We start from the raw sequence: 15,710 nt of genomic DNA, 5'->3' as shown, positions 1-15,710 counted from the left end.
TTTATTTAATCTTTTGTTTTGTATGCTAATATTAAGAAAATATTTTCATTTTAAACATGTCATCGAATCACGTGAATGTGTTATTTATTTTTGTCCACCAAACGTGTTTATAGGCACGTGAATTCCAATTGCTGGATTTTTCGAATCAACAATTTTTTAAAAACATTTTTTTAACAAATAAAAAATAGTAATAATATATACTGGAGTTAGATGCTGATAAATTGATAAATCCTGTGCATGTCTACGTCATGCCAGTTTCGTAAACACATATATTTTTTAAAGAATATATTTTGACGTATTTCTGGTCAGCCTTCAGTTATCGCACTTTTTGCTTTATCGTGAATCCATCATCATGGAATGACTTTCACCACGAGAAGTTTTAAGCAATCTTTTTTCTTATTGGTCTAAAATTTAAGAAACAAGACCGTTGATTGGACCGGTTAATTCGTATCTAACCTTTCGCCCTTTTTTAAGTTTAAATAAAAGTTCCATGTCTAAGTGAACAGACTTACTGAAAATACGACCATTAACTAAAACTGAAAAGTTTTTTAATCTAAGTTTCAAAGAAATTACGGATATGTTTCTGAAACTTTTTGTGTTGGCTTTTGCCGTTTCTTGTGCAATCGCTCATAATGCGGCCCATACTGAATGTGAGTATTTTTTTTAATATATAAACACATTGTACATAATCTACATGCTGTTTATTTTTAAGTAAAAATTACTATTTTAACCCTAGATGACTAAATATTCGTCAATTAAACTACCGACGTTTCGCCAATTTTGCGAATCCTAGAATTTACCGTAACATCCTCAAAGATTACAAACACAAAATATTATCACTTATCTATATTTTAATGACAATTGAAGCAAAAGGACTTACAGTTGAATCTTATTTTTGTGTTCTAAATTTGTGTTATTAATTCGTAATCAATAGAGCAAATGATTGGCTGTTAATAGAATTAGTTATATAGTTACTCTGATTTAGTTTTAGCTACGAAGGTTAAAGAATGTTTAAAAATAATAGTTTGTAACTCGCACTGATTTCTGTTTTAATTTTTATGCGATTAGCTTCGAAATCCTTATATTAAGCATGTTTGAAACACTATACAGTTTCTACAACTTTAAATGCAGTCACTAGAACTTAAGCTAATGCGTTTCTGAGAAAAAATTATAAGGCATTCTGTATATCGATAAAGATTACTTTTTTTCAGTGTCAAAAAACGCTACTTACGGTTTAATTTTGGTTTTTAATTTGAAAGATTTTTATTATTTTCATCTTCATATTTGGTACTTAAACGAAAAGCTTGGCGAAATTGCGAAAATAATGAATCTAAAACTATGTGACTAAATATCAAATACCATGAATTATTCTATAGTCGTAATACGTTTGAAATAAAATTTATAACCTAAAATATATGTAAAATGCTATAATATCTAAAACTTTCTTTAAAGTGCTTTAAACGTAAAAAAAAAAAAAAAAAAAAAAAAAAAAAAAAAAAAAAAAAAAGAATCAGGTCAATCTCCAAATGCTTAATTGACTAAATGTGATATAAATATTAAACTATTTCAATATTTGGTTTTGTAAAGAAATATTTATTTTTGTACGGTTTAGTACATGGTGCACAAGGGATTTCATGAATTTTTTTCTTAGGATTAAAACACTTGATCTTTTAAAATTAACTAAATGAAAGCATTTTAATTGGTTACTAAGTATTAAAGCGTCATTTTAGTATTGTGGCCATTTTAAAAATCGTGCGAAGACCGTACCGTACATTAGGATTTAATCCTAACTAAATATTTTTTTTAATAAAAGCTACTAAATTTTGTTTTAAAATTAATATCATAAACTCCAATTGAGTTTTTAGAAATGTTATATTCTAAAATCTATTTGACCACTCAATTAATAAACGCGAAAAAGGGACTTGTACATAAAAATATCATTTATGCAAACTATGTTATTTATGCAAACTGTTATTTATAGTAACTATGTTATTATGTAATTCAAATATTAGCCAAAAGACTCACCCTATGCTTAAGTTTGTTAAAGAACTGATAGTAGTACCAGAAATATTTTTCAATATTTATTAAAATATTGCCACCAAAAACTGAGGAAATCTTTGTATTTATCTCCTTTTCTCTCTTAATTTTTAAATTTTGTTCAAGTAAACATAAATATTATAAATAAATGTATAGGATTTCTATTTTTGTTATTACTAACACATTTACTGATGCCAAAAGTAGAAATCCTATACATTTATTTGTAATAATTTATTTATGTTTGACTAAACGACTATAAATAAATGTATTATTGGATTTCTACTTTAGGCATTAATAAAATTGTTAATAATTTTGGTGCTTTTCAATTGCGCAATTATTATTATCATTTTATTAATATACTACTTTTTATTTTATTAATTTTTTAAACACTGAAGAAAACAGATGTTAACAAAAAAATTTGAAAGAAAAAAAATAATAATAAAAAATAGTTGAATTTTATTTTGCCCGGCTAACCGAAAAGCACCGAAATTATTTTTAAAAAATGTAACATTAAGAGGAGGAATCAGATTTTCAAATTGAGAAATTTAATTGAAACATTACAAGATGAAATAAAACGCATAAAAATACTAGTACGTTAGTAATCACGTTAGTAATTTACGTTAGTTACGTTAGTAAATACGTTAGTAATTTTTTTAGTACGTTTAATTACATTTTTGAAATAATTTTTTTTATCTACGTACTTATTAAAAGGGCTAATATATCTTTGGTTTAATTTTACTTTCATCGATTTTTTTTATTATTTTATCTTATAGTAGATTTTATTGGCTTTTTAAATGGTTGGGACAATGTTTTTGTAATTCCCGTCACTACAAAAACATTGGCGTGGATAATTTTTACCGAGAAAATTGAAGATTAAGACTTTTTTTTGTAACTAACACAAAAAAGATTTAATTAAAATATTAAATCACGAAGATTTTATTCTACTATATGAATCCTTTCAAACGGGTCAAAAATTGTCAGTTAAGTCTGTCTCATTAAGTAGATTATTATCTGACTCATTAAGATCCGAGTGATAAAGTTTTGTTTTTAAGAAAAGAAATGAGTCAAAAAAGATCCTACATGATATTAGGGGTGATAACATTCAGAGTCAACACTTTCCTTTTATTTCTTGTTTGCCATTAGGGCAATCATTTGTTTAGATAAGTATCTTTAATGACGTCACTTTTAATCGTTTAAATTTAAGGAGATTCACTGGAAAATAAATATTGCATCCGTTGAAGAAATGTTCTTTCAAAACAAAATGCTCTCGGTGAAAGATTTATCGTGAAAAATTATGTGCTATGTATTGAATATTTACTTTTTTTGATGCGAATGAAAAAATTTATCTGGATTTAATTTCTTGCGAAATTTATTCCTTTTGTACTATTTTGCAGTTAGCTGGGGGCCATTAAAATATTACGCACGCACCTAACTATACTATAAAAGGGTTCTGTCTTACTTATGCTGACAAGGGGGGGAGGGGTATGAGCAGTGTTTACATAGGACATTAAAATCCCTCTACTAATTTTTTTTAAAACTCAAAGTAATTCAGAAAAAAAAAATTGGAAAGATCATTTTTCGTTCAGTGTTTCGACCACAGAAAGAAAACAAAAAGATTCGTCTTCGGTAGAATATTCAACTCAAAATTTTATTAGATTAATGAAAACCTAAATCTAGTTTTGTGAAAAGTTACGTCCGTTATTTGAATGTTATCCTGAAATTAGATTGCTACAATAAATGTCTAAAAATCCTTAAGCAGGGGTCTGTTTAGAAGTAATTTGGGTCCGTTAACGGACCCTTCACAAAATATCTTTTCATAAAAATTTACATAAATAAATATAAGGGTTGTAGTAACAAGTCTTCTGCCTATGCTTCTGCGCGATAGCAGTTTAATAATATCTAGAATTGGAGAAAAATTTTATCTCTGATTTGCGCCGACGTTACTTGCTTGTTTTTGCAAAGTTTATATAAGTATCTTAACGTCACGTTTAATCATTTAAATTTAAGCAGCCACACTTAAATATAGAGTTCAAAATAAATATTGCAGTTCTTAATGAAATATTCTTTCAAAACAAATGGCTCTCGGGGAAAGATGCGTCAACTAATTAATTAATTTCCTTTTAAAAATTTGAAGAGTTAGTTAAAGCTTCAACAGTTGCATCAGAAAACTTATATCTAAATAAAATTGTTTGGAAACTTTTTTTTATATACAATTTTAAACTTATTTTACATTTTTACAAAGCATAAGCAGAATAGCAATAAGCACCCCGGATTTCTGTTATATTTTATATTTAAAGCAGTTGGATCGTAAAATTCACACTAGATATTTCATTCTTGATTTAATAAACTTGATTTTAAAAGATTTTAATAACCATTAAACATGCATAATTAAAACTCATATACAAAATGTCTGATATTCACTAGAATTGAATTTTAAGTACTGTCGAATTTTTAAAAAAATTATGCATACCTGTATAAAAGAAGTACCTAATACAAAATTTCAGAGATAATTTTTAACAAAACCTGCTTAAAGTTATCACTACAATAGTTATTTCACTACTACTGAGAAAAAGTTTCCTCAAAAAGGGTAAGTTTTGTCGCCATTTTATATCAGCTGCGATAGTATTGGGTGGTTACATTTTCTTTTCGATTTATGAAGTAACCTTTGTTTTAAAAGTTTAGTTAAATTCATCACTTATAAAAGTTTAATGAATTATCTAGAAAATAAATAATACAGTTGTTAGATAACGTTTTCCAACAAAGATTTACCAATTTATTAAAAAGAAAAGAAATCAATTTTTAAAATTTAAATAAAGTTACGTGTTATTAGATGCATGTGAAAAAGTTTAACCGAATTTAATATTTGGGGAACAAATTCCTATATCCCTTTGTGAAGTTATTTAACTCTTATAAAAAGTAAAATTATAATATAGAATATGCTGCTGCATTTTCAATGAATAACAATCGAGTGCGAATCATTTCATAATTGTTCTTAACTATGACCATCGTTTGCGATTTTATTAATGCATTTTATCCGAAGTAAACTTATACCAATTTCTAACCTTTAGTCTAAATTTAGCAGTTATGAAGATTATTTGAGTTTTGTAGTTGTTGTTACGTATGCTACTTGCCAATATCAGCAAAACTGTTTAGGCAATTAAGCGAATTTTTAAGGCAGAGGGTGCGTTTCTTGTTTTTCAGTGGCGCCATCTATATGCAAGAATATGACTTCAGCTACACACATGTCACAGCCCGTTTTACTGGGAGGACCCAATCATACTCCATTCATTCATCCACAGATCGTAATTTTTACTTGAACCAGAGAACGATGAATCTTCAATTAATTATCCCCAGAGGAACTGATTTATTACGGGAACAGATTGATTTATTACAGGACTTTGCGACCCCGACAGATTTAACATGCACCAGTCACTATTTAATACACTGGATTTTTCCGACCGGCGAGAATAGAACTTATTTTAATTTTGAAATCATAACATAGAATGTCCTACTCAAACAGATTTCACATATAACTTTTAATTCCTTATCCTTATGTCTGTCGTTGCAGTCAGAAATTTATTTCTGAATGCAACGTTAGTTCTTCGGGTTTCTATACTTTTCCTTGCTTTAAATTTTTAAAAGAAAATATGGTATCGCGTTATTGTTATATACAGGTTGATTATCAAATGATAGATTTTCTTATACAAATAAAAATCAAATTAAGTTTTTTAAATTTATTGTTTGCAGTTCACATGATTTCATTACTTAAACGTTACTAATCTCTATTTTAAAAGTCCAAAAAGCATAAACATTAAAATTTTGAATATCCCATGAAAAAATTATACTTGCGTGCTTGTACTGAACTATTTTTTTTCTTACAATTTGATTTTATATTTTCCAAGTGTGCCTGTAATCAGTACGTTACTATATTTGTGGTAAAGGCTATTTATTATTATTTTTTTATAATTTTAAAAGCGTGGTCAAGACTTAGTACTACTTTAGTACTACTTTTAGTAAAATTTGTCATTATTATTACTTTTTTTAAAAAAAAAAACTAAGAATAAAATTTTATGTTATATTTCTCTACTATAACGAAATATTATTATTGATTATCGATAAAGCTAATGATTAATCGATTATAGTATGTAGGGAATTGCATGAATACAGTGAGGGAAGAAAAGAATTCCGATAATATGAACATTCCAAAATCTTGTACGTTATCGTAAATACGTATGTTTCGTTATTCACCGTATTATTAGATAAAAAGTTCATTGTTATAATTAATATTTTATAAATTTTCACTTAATTTTCTGTTGCTCTTTTTGGCAGGTGTCAACACAACAACCTTTTGTAAAGATCTTGTCATGCAAGTTTCAGAATGTAATGCTGAACATGAACGTTGTCCTCTTTATCAAGGAAAAAGTCATACGGTAACATTCGAGTGCAGTAAGTAAATTATTATTATTCTATATTGTACGTTATATAAATCATATTATTCTATGTTATGTTGTTGTCATCGGTCATTAAGGCAGAGAGGCTGCGATTGTTCTTGTTTTTCCAGTGGCTCCATCTATGGCCAAGAATTCGACTTCTGCCACCCCCATACGTCACACCCGTTTATAAGGCGGACCCATCCACAGATCGTAATTTTGTCCTGCACCAGAGAACGATCAATCTCCAATTCTGTACCCTCAGAGGTATTGCTTTGTTAGGGGAACATGGATTTCGTGACCCGCCAAACTTATCGTGCACCAGTCACCATTTACTACACGGGGAGTCTTCGACCTATTTTGAAATTCTATAGAATTGCGATATTTATTTAAGAATGATTTTAAAATTATAGTAGTCTTAAAAAAAGGAAAAAGTCTTTAAATATCTACGCCTATTTTGTTGGATGCAAATTTTGCACGGGTCAAATAAAAGCTTCAAGCATAATCTTTCAAATTGCGCCCACAATTTTGCCACAAAAAATCTTCGAAAAAATAAACTACTGAAAGAAAGATTGTTTACATGGAGTTAGTATATAAGTGCTTCCATGTTTTTGTCCAACCTCTGCAGGTTATCGTCATATATAGTTAACAAGTAAAATTATTTTACATTTATTTCTTAGTGTGGCTTACGTTCTGTATTTTTTATTTTTTTAAAGTAAAGCTGAATAATTGTCAAATCCAAGTAATCGTAAATTTTGTTGCGATTAACATATTTACAAAATGCTCTTACATAAAACTGTAACTATTATATAAACAAAATGATTTTGTTTAAAAAAATATTAAATTTCAAGTATAATAAAAAACAGATGATTGAAAGGTAACCAGTGAGCGAAGCCTCATAGTAAATTAGAACTTTTGGCAGTAATGTAAAGCGCTGATAAATAGTAATTACAAATAAAAAAAATTGTATTGTGCTTAAACTAAGAGCAGCTACTTTCAAGTATAATAAAAAAAAATACTCAAATTTTGTTTAATTTAAAATTTGTTTAATTTTTCTTCAATTGTGTTTCATTGAGTTCTATTTGAAACAATTTTAAAAAAGAGTAATCTTTAATTGGTTTTTAAAATAGCCTTAGCATAAAAGTGATAATCAAATGTTTTCGTTCAACTATTTTAAACTAAAGAAATTTTTTGACTTTTTTTTAAACATTTAAATAAAAAAAAATAGCGGTTGGTGGTTTAAAAAAATTAATAACTTTAAAATATTCTAAAGTTGGGGGAAATTATTAGGGGGAGGGCACGTGTTCACCCGACGGTACGCCTATGATCTGACCTTTAATTTACTGTTTAAAATATTTAAGTACTGGTGGAAAAAAAGTTCTTTTAATTCGAATTCAATAAAATCTTAATACACGGTCTTCGCTATCACTAGAAAAATAGTTTCAGAAAATACGAAAAACCCGTAGTAGAATTCTTATTAAAATTGCACAAATTACCATAATACCAGTAGTACATATGGTGATTTTTTTTTAGGTTCCTCTAGTCCAGTGGTCGGCAAACTTATTAGCCAAAGAGCCAAATATGAACATTACACCAATTTTAAAAAAAATTGAGAGCTAAATCTGCTTGTTTAGTAAACTTTTATTACACTAAATAAAACTAAATTTCCTACTTAATAAATATTTATTAATGCGAACAATGTGCTTGGAAAGTTTAAGTAAGTCAGGTTTGTAAACTGCTGTTTGTAGAAAATGCAACACCATGAAGGAATCATCAGAATCAAATGAAATTCGCAGCAAATGTCAATTATAGGATATTATGCAAATTAATAAAGTTTCAGAGCCATCGCGCGTGCGTGGCGCGCGCAGCGCCCTCTGAATTGATGCTGAAAGCGTATAAATAAAGTGCTGTAGCGGGACGTTGAAAATAGTCTATGATTATTTGTTAGTGGCAAACGTTTAGTGAGACCTGAGTATGCCTCCACGACGGAAGAATAAGAAATTCAAGCAACTTACGGAGTTTGAACGAGGGAGGATAATCGGCCTTCGAGAAGGAGGATTTTCCTATCGCGCAATAGCAGCTCGTATGCATCGGAACAGTTCCACAGTGATGCGAGTTTGGAAGCAGTGGACCGACGAGCACCGAACAACTCGAAAAACAGGCACTGGACGACAGAAGGTGACGTCAGAGCGCGATGATCGACACCTGCTCCGCATGGCGGTGAATGATCGCACAGCTTCCTCCAGGCAGCTGGCAGCACATTGGTCTACTGCTACAGGTGTACAATTGTCGGCTTCGTCAATTCGTCGTCGTCTGCTGCGCCGTGGATTGCGTGCAAGGGTGCCATTATACAGGATTCCCCTCACGGCGGATCATCGACGGCTGCGTCGGCAGTGGGCTCTTGAGCACAGAGACTGGAGAGCTGATTGGCACCAAGTTGTCTTTTCAGATGAATCACGCTTCAATTTGTGGACCCATGATGGCCGTGTTCGTGTTAGACGTTATTCCGGTCAACCCTGCCTTCCTGAGTGTATTATTGAACGACATAGTGGTCGAACACCCGGAGTTATGGTCTGGGGTGCGATTTCGTATCATGGACGATCCAATTTGATACGAATTGAGGGTAATCTCAATAGCAACAGATACGTCCGTGAAGTGCTACAGCCCGAAGTCGTTCCTTTCCTTCAAGGCATCCCTGGAGCTATCTTTCAGCAGGATAATGCACGCCCACATGTTGCGCGGACTGTTAGAGACTTCTGTTCAGCACAACGCATGCAACTTCTTCCTTGGCCTGCTTATTCGCCGGATATGTCGCCTATTGAGCACGTGTGGGATATGGTTGGTCGGCGTCTCACTCGTGATCCGCGTCCTGCAGTTTCCAAAGACGAACTTTGGTTGCGCATACAAGCGATATGGAATTCTCTTCCTCAAGCAGATATTCAACATCTGTTTGACTCCATGCCACGTCGTATAGCAGCACTTATTGCAGCGCGTGGTGGCTGCACCAAATACTGATTTCGGACGCTTAATTTGTTTCTTTTGTTTTGAAAATTTCATCATTTATTTGTATCAGTACAAGTCGTTTCTGCATTAAATTTCATTTGATTCTGATGATTCTTTCATGGTGTTGCATTTTCTACAAACAGCAGTTTATGTTGGTGTTTTTAACTTTAGGCATGATTCCAAGTTCTCATCAGTAAGACGACTTCTCAGTTTACTCTTGATAATGTTCATGCTTGAAAAAGATTGTTCTCATATATATGTAGAACCGAAAAAGGAAAGAACAGTAAACGATTGCTTTTTCAGCTGATCGTAAGAGTCAGGAATACTATTCCAAGAGTTGAAAATGATCATGTCTTCCTTCTCCAGGTCATTCAAAGCAGACCACTTGTGTTGTGAACTAAGATCAAATTTTTTCTTCTTCAATATTTCCAATTCAACACAAAGACGTTCGAATTTAGAGCGCCATATCTCCTTGTTTTTTAAATCCAGCAATTGTATTTAAAGCTGCCAATGTCAATTTCAAAAAGAGAAAATTTCAACTCGGCTATCGTAGCATTAAGAGGATTTTTGACAAATGCTAAAGTTGCGCTGCTGTTTTCTTACCAAGGTTCTTTTTTAAAATTGAAATATTATTGCACCTTCCGTAGATATTTGTGCCAGAGCCGCACTTAAGAAGCCAAAGAGCCACATGCGGCTCTGGAGCCGCACTTTGCCGACCACTGCTCTAGACGAATAAGTACTTCTCCCCCCAGTAATTTTGCTTTTTAGTACATAACTTATTTCTTTTATTTCAATATGCATATATTACGTAAATTAATTAAGCACAATTGATGTCAATTGAATAGCGATTTAAATTTACCCTACGCAAATTAGTATACTACTTTTCTATTATTCTGTCTTTAAATGCATAACTATTTTTTTTCATTTCAATTACAGTAGATTTTAAATTATTTTCTTTTTATAGAAACAGATTTACCTGGTATTAATTTGGTGACATAGTCCAAGCATGCTACCCCGTTAATGTTGTTTATTTGACATAGCAAATAAAAAAATAATCAAATGCTAAAGTACGTTCAATAAACTATTTTTTTGATCAAAGAGCTATAAACTAGCTAATATCACTAATGTTATTTTTTTAAAATATTTGAAAAATTAAATCGTCTATAGTTTTTAAAACATTAGTTAACATTTAACCAATGAGAAAATTCCATTTAGTTTTTCGCTCATCCCGTTTGAACGGTTCGTCGTAACTGTGTCCTTCTTCGTGCTTCGAACTATCTGTATGCCATATTTCATAGTTTTCGGTCGGATGGTTTAGGAGTCAATAAAAGACACATACAGATATTCATTCATATATATATAAATGAATATCTATATAACATTGATTGTGGTAACTATTTCATAAAATATTTGAATAGTTTTTAATAATATATTTGCAATAAACTAAAATCATTTTATTTTACAGCTCCCACTAAAAACTTCACTGGCAAAACTGATTTTAGAGTTTATGGAGTATTTGAAAAATTTTCCGTTCCATACAGGGGTAAATCTGATGCTTGTGAGTCTGCTGTGACAACAGATACTAATACTCCATGCAAAGACATGGGTGGATTTTTCCAAGAACGTAGATTTAGGCACGAATCAAATTTCGCTGTTTCAGTTAACTATCCAAAAGTATGTATCAGATGCATTATTTTATACTATTTAACCAACAATTTCCACAACAGAACTTGGTACTGGTGTGACAAATACTTGTATCACTTCATACATGGCACATTTATAAAAACCGGTACATACTATGAAAACAGAGCAAACGATTTTTTCAGTATTTTCCTGAAAAAGAATATCGCACAGTCTTTTTACCTGCTTTCAGAAAACGCCGCTAGATTTTGCAGGTTCTTTAAATGAACCCTTTTTGAGTTGCCTCTAAAAATATAAATTACTAAAGACACCAGAATTTTGCCCATAAGATATTGATTTTTTTAAAATTCATTTTTGAACTGCAATATTAAAAATGAACAACTTAACATTTTCTTCCCCTTCAAATGTCATATACACAACATAAATCGCCCTTAGAGTTGAGGAATTTTGTGTTTTTTAAGTGAGACTTCTAATATGCTAAGTTTTGTTTTGCACCAGGCCACTAAAATGTAGACTATTTTCTAATATGATAAAATAAAAACAAGGTTTTTAAAGTTTCAATAAAATAAATGTTTGAAAAAAAGCAGATTTTTATAATTTTAAAAATTTCGGTCCGTCCCTCGGTGCAGTTACGGAAGTAGGACTTCCGAAAAATGTTATGATGGTCCCCACCCTTAAGATGACTGAGCCTGGTTTGCTTATCAACAAAGCCATTGTATTGATATTTCATTTAACTTATATTATAGTATTTAACTTATATTGATATTATAGTATTTAACTAATTTTCATCCTGTTCCTACATGTATCATATACGATTGAAACTCATTAATACGAATGATAATAAAATCTTTTAGTATAAACCGATTAAACTGTCTTACCGATGAATTTAAAAAAAATAATCACTAAAGCAAATATAACAAATAATTTAAATATCTGTAGAGAAATAAATAAAACGTAAAAATACTTTGGAATCACTTTTTAAAAATCTTTTTATTTCCCGAACTAAAGGCTTTTTCCTCGCAAATTTCCTAAGAGCTCATGTTTCAAATAAAACGTCCACTTCACAGTTCCGCCATCAGCAGGATCTTAAGTCTACGTCTCTCATACTGGTTCACGCCTTCTTTTGTTCAATTGATGACGTCACCAATTACAAATTATTGCGAGATAAAGACAATACGCAATGCGAAGCATCTTAACTGTTTCGTTTTGAATACTTGTTTGCCTCCTAAGTAAGGTGGTCCTCGAAGCAAGGGCTTAACTTTGGGGATCGGACAAACCTCTTCTTAAGCTCCAGAATTGGTTTTTTATTAAAAGTAAAAGGAAGGGCTGGCTTTTATGAGGTAAATTATTTATGTTTTTGCCATAAACTCTGTTAGCCGCAAACTTAGCTGTGTCGCAAATGAAAATATGACTAGTTGTCCATTTCAGTTTCAAGAAAAAATGTGAAAGTTCACCTCAAAGGTCACAATGAGAATTCGTTTTAATTTTAGAAAGACTTAATCGATGTTGTTACTTCTTATGATTCTTTAATCTTTTCAGATACAACTGAAAGTTCGATTTTCCATGTGTGACAGAAGAAGCAAAGTATGCATGATGTGCGCTGAGCTTCCAGTAGAAATAATGTAAGAATTCATCTTTTTATTGATATATAATTAATACTTTCTACAATTTAAATATACTGATGTGTGTAAATGAAATTTCCCCATAAATTATTAAATTAAAATGGAAAACATCATATATATATATATATATATATATATATATATATATTTAATAAGCATCAATATTGAGTTTTTTGAAATTAGAGTTGAAAAAAAAATTAGATATAATTTTACAATCAAATATATTTGTAATTATAAAAATCGGAAGAAAATGCAAAAATTTTACAATAAAACGTTCTTTTGTTTTAAAATACAGAATGTAAAAATAAATCTTTACTTTTTATAGTATTAAGATTTTGCAGTTTGTTTTTCAAAATAAACTTACTTGTAAAAATAGTTGTAAATGAAAATGTTTACATTTAAAATGTTTGCAGATAAAATTAATCTTATCAAATATATTTATGCTTGTATTTAGATGAAGTATTTTATTATGAAACTTGTACTTTGAAGAATATTAAGTGCAGAACAAAATAAATTACCAGAATAAGTATTTCTTGGCAAGGAAAATTTTTTAAATTGTGAGATGTTTATAACAGATTCTAGTCCTGCAGTGGACTGAACGCTATGACACGGTTTACAGTAAGACACCGAAATCAAACATCAGACTGCGGTCAGTGACCACTTCGATCAGTCTAAGAAGGGACCAAGGATGTGCGGTATTGGCTCTCATTTAACTGTTCTACCGTAAAGTGTTTGACTTTAAGCAAGGGTGCCATTCCTTCTGCAGAGGATAAAAATTGTGATGCCATGTCTTTGAATCATCCTCAGGGATGTTTCCCATATCGTCGCCAATAGCCCATTGTGCAGCTGTAGCGCAACGTAAATAAACTACAACAACAACCGATTCTAAATTTAAGAAAGTATAAATTCAGGGAAAAAATCTACCTTTGGATTGTATAAAGAACTTTTAATTTTATAAAGAAACGAATTTTCTGTAGTTAAAAACAGCAGAATAAGTAAATACAAAAATTTAGTTACTGATCACAGTGAAGCTTTAAATGTTTTTTTTGTTCATTGAACAGAACATTTAATTTTTTAGCAGGACAACTTGTAATCATTTACATCCTTTTATCATTAAAAGATACAAAAATAAGACTTTCTGTAAAAAAAGTCCCAAATGTCATTCATTGTTTTATTGAAGCATTCATGTTAAATTTCTCATCCTGTTTCAGGAGTCCACCAGGAGAATAAAAATTTTGCAAATACCTAATTTGATATTTTAATTTGTGGTAAGTATAACTTAAATATTTCCTATTCTCAGAGACTGTAGTATATTTATAAATGATTTATATATAGTTAATATTTTATAATAAGCTCTTTTAAACCTATTCAAACACTTTATTTTACTCATCATATGCAACAATACAAACTTGTTTTGTATATGACAGTTTTGTGCATTTTTTTTGTACCATGAGTACTTATGCCATTTGTGTTTGATGCAAAATAACTAATTCTGAGCTACATTTTCAAAAATGAGCAGCGAAAAATGTGTTTCAAAAAGCAGTTACATTCTAATTTTATCAACCTAACTCTAGGATTAAGAATTTATATAAACTGAAAACATTCCTACATTTATTTATTAGAATTAAGTATTAAAGAAAGTATGTGAAAAGAAAGTCACACAAAATAAAAACATCTTTAAAGATTTACTGGCTTTCATCTTTTCAAAATTTAAATAACTTCTCAATATTACACCTTTTATTAATTAGGTACAATTATCTAATAATTAAAAAAAGGTAAAATTAAATAGTGTATATTTTAATGTATATTTTTTGCTAGCCATCTTAAATAAAAATTCTAAGTTATTCTATGAATAATCTAAATTCTGGACAGTTGTAAGGATACTCATATATTTTTTAAATTTGTATAGTTTTTATTTTTAAAGTGGTTATAAGTTCACTTAAGGAAAATAAATGTTTACATACTACTAGCATTGAAAAAAGTTTAAAATCTGCAATGTCTGCCCTTGAATCAAAAAGTGCGATCAGGTTATGCAGCCAGATTTTTTAACAAAAAATTAGCATTTTTTAAGCACTCAAAAAAAGGTTTTTAATCACTTTCCAAAAAAAAAAAAATCATAATTAGGATAGTAATAAACTTTTTTTTTTATCGTTTAAAGTTCTTAGCTATAAACATAAAATCAATAAAATTCAAAAACTTTTACATAATCAGGATAAAATACCTAGTTTCTGATAAATATTGCAGAGAAAATTGTGCATTTTTTGCAATTTAGAACAACAATCGTCACGGCAAAGAAAAAATCTCTCTTTAAAAGACAGAAAATTGAGCACTTTTTACAAACCCCGAATAAATAAAAAAGCACCTTTACGGGCTTTTAAAAAACTGAAATCAGAAATAAGCACCTTTAAGCACTTTTTAAAAATGCTAAGCACGCTGTGCAATTGTTGATTCAAATGCCAACGTTGCATATCAAGTTAAAATGGAAATAAAACACTTTCAAAAGTATTAACTCATTCCTTAAAGGGACAATTGATTTTACCCAACAAACTCACTTTAACAAGTGAGTAAAAAATATACAATTATTAAGAATTTTCTAGAACAGTGCCATTGGTAATAACACAATTTAAAATGTTAACTTTTTTAGAATATTTTGCGAAGAATGTAAAACATAATTTTATCTTGATTTACAGATGTTTGAATATAAACTTTATCAAAACTTATTGGATGTGAACTACAAAATTTAACTACATTGCTACAACAAAGGCCCAAGGAAATGCATCCCTGTTTTATATTTTACTACTAAGGCCAACTATCGAATATGGACTTCAAAATTTAGTGACAGAGGTACAACAAATGCCAGCATACACTTGCCTGTTTCTTTCAATATTTATTTGAAAAATTGTCAGAATAAAGGTTTTACTTTTTTAATAAGTTTCTTTTTTTAAACTCTTTTGATCACAAAAATTAAGAGAAAAAA

At 29.9% G+C, this 15,710-nt stretch overlaps 1 protein-coding gene across 1 annotated transcript; it reads left to right on the top strand.

Moving 5' to 3' along the window:
* Positions 1 to 522: 522 nt before the first annotated feature.
* LOC107448180 (uncharacterized) lies at positions 523 to 15,664 on the top strand. The gene is made up of 6 exons (XM_071185523.2): positions 523 to 650; positions 6,367 to 6,483; positions 10,936 to 11,144; positions 12,651 to 12,733; positions 13,945 to 14,001; positions 15,424 to 15,664. Exons 1-5 carry the CDS (start codon positions 578 to 580, stop codon positions 13,961 to 13,963), a joined length of 501 nt encoding a protein of 166 aa, XP_071041624.1. The 5' UTR covers positions 523 to 577; the 3' UTR covers positions 13,964 to 14,001; positions 15,424 to 15,664.
* The last annotated feature ends 46 nt before the right edge of the window (positions 15,665 to 15,710 follow it).

The sequence above is a fragment of the Parasteatoda tepidariorum genome, chromosome 5, assembly GCF_982258835.1.
Source record: "Parasteatoda tepidariorum strain Cologne lab strain chromosome 5, Ptep-v5.0, whole genome shotgun sequence".
NCBI lineage: Eukaryota > Metazoa > Arthropoda > Arachnida > Araneae > Theridiidae > Parasteatoda > Parasteatoda tepidariorum.
Note: the sequence above shows the minus strand (reverse complement) of the source record. Positions and strands in the feature narration are given on the sequence as shown.

Coding starts and splice junctions, on each gene's coding strand:
- LOC107448180 (XM_071185523.2), top strand. CDS start 578: ATGTTTCTGAAACTTTTTGTGTTGGCTTTTGCCGTTTCTTGTGCAATC. Junction 651..6,366: donor TAATGCGGCCCATACTGAAT/GTGAGTATTTTT, acceptor TCTTTTTGGCAG/GTGTCAACACAACAACCTTT. Junction 11,145..12,650: donor TTTCAGTTAACTATCCAAAA/GTATGTATCAGA, acceptor TAATCTTTTCAG/ATACAACTGAAAGTTCGATT.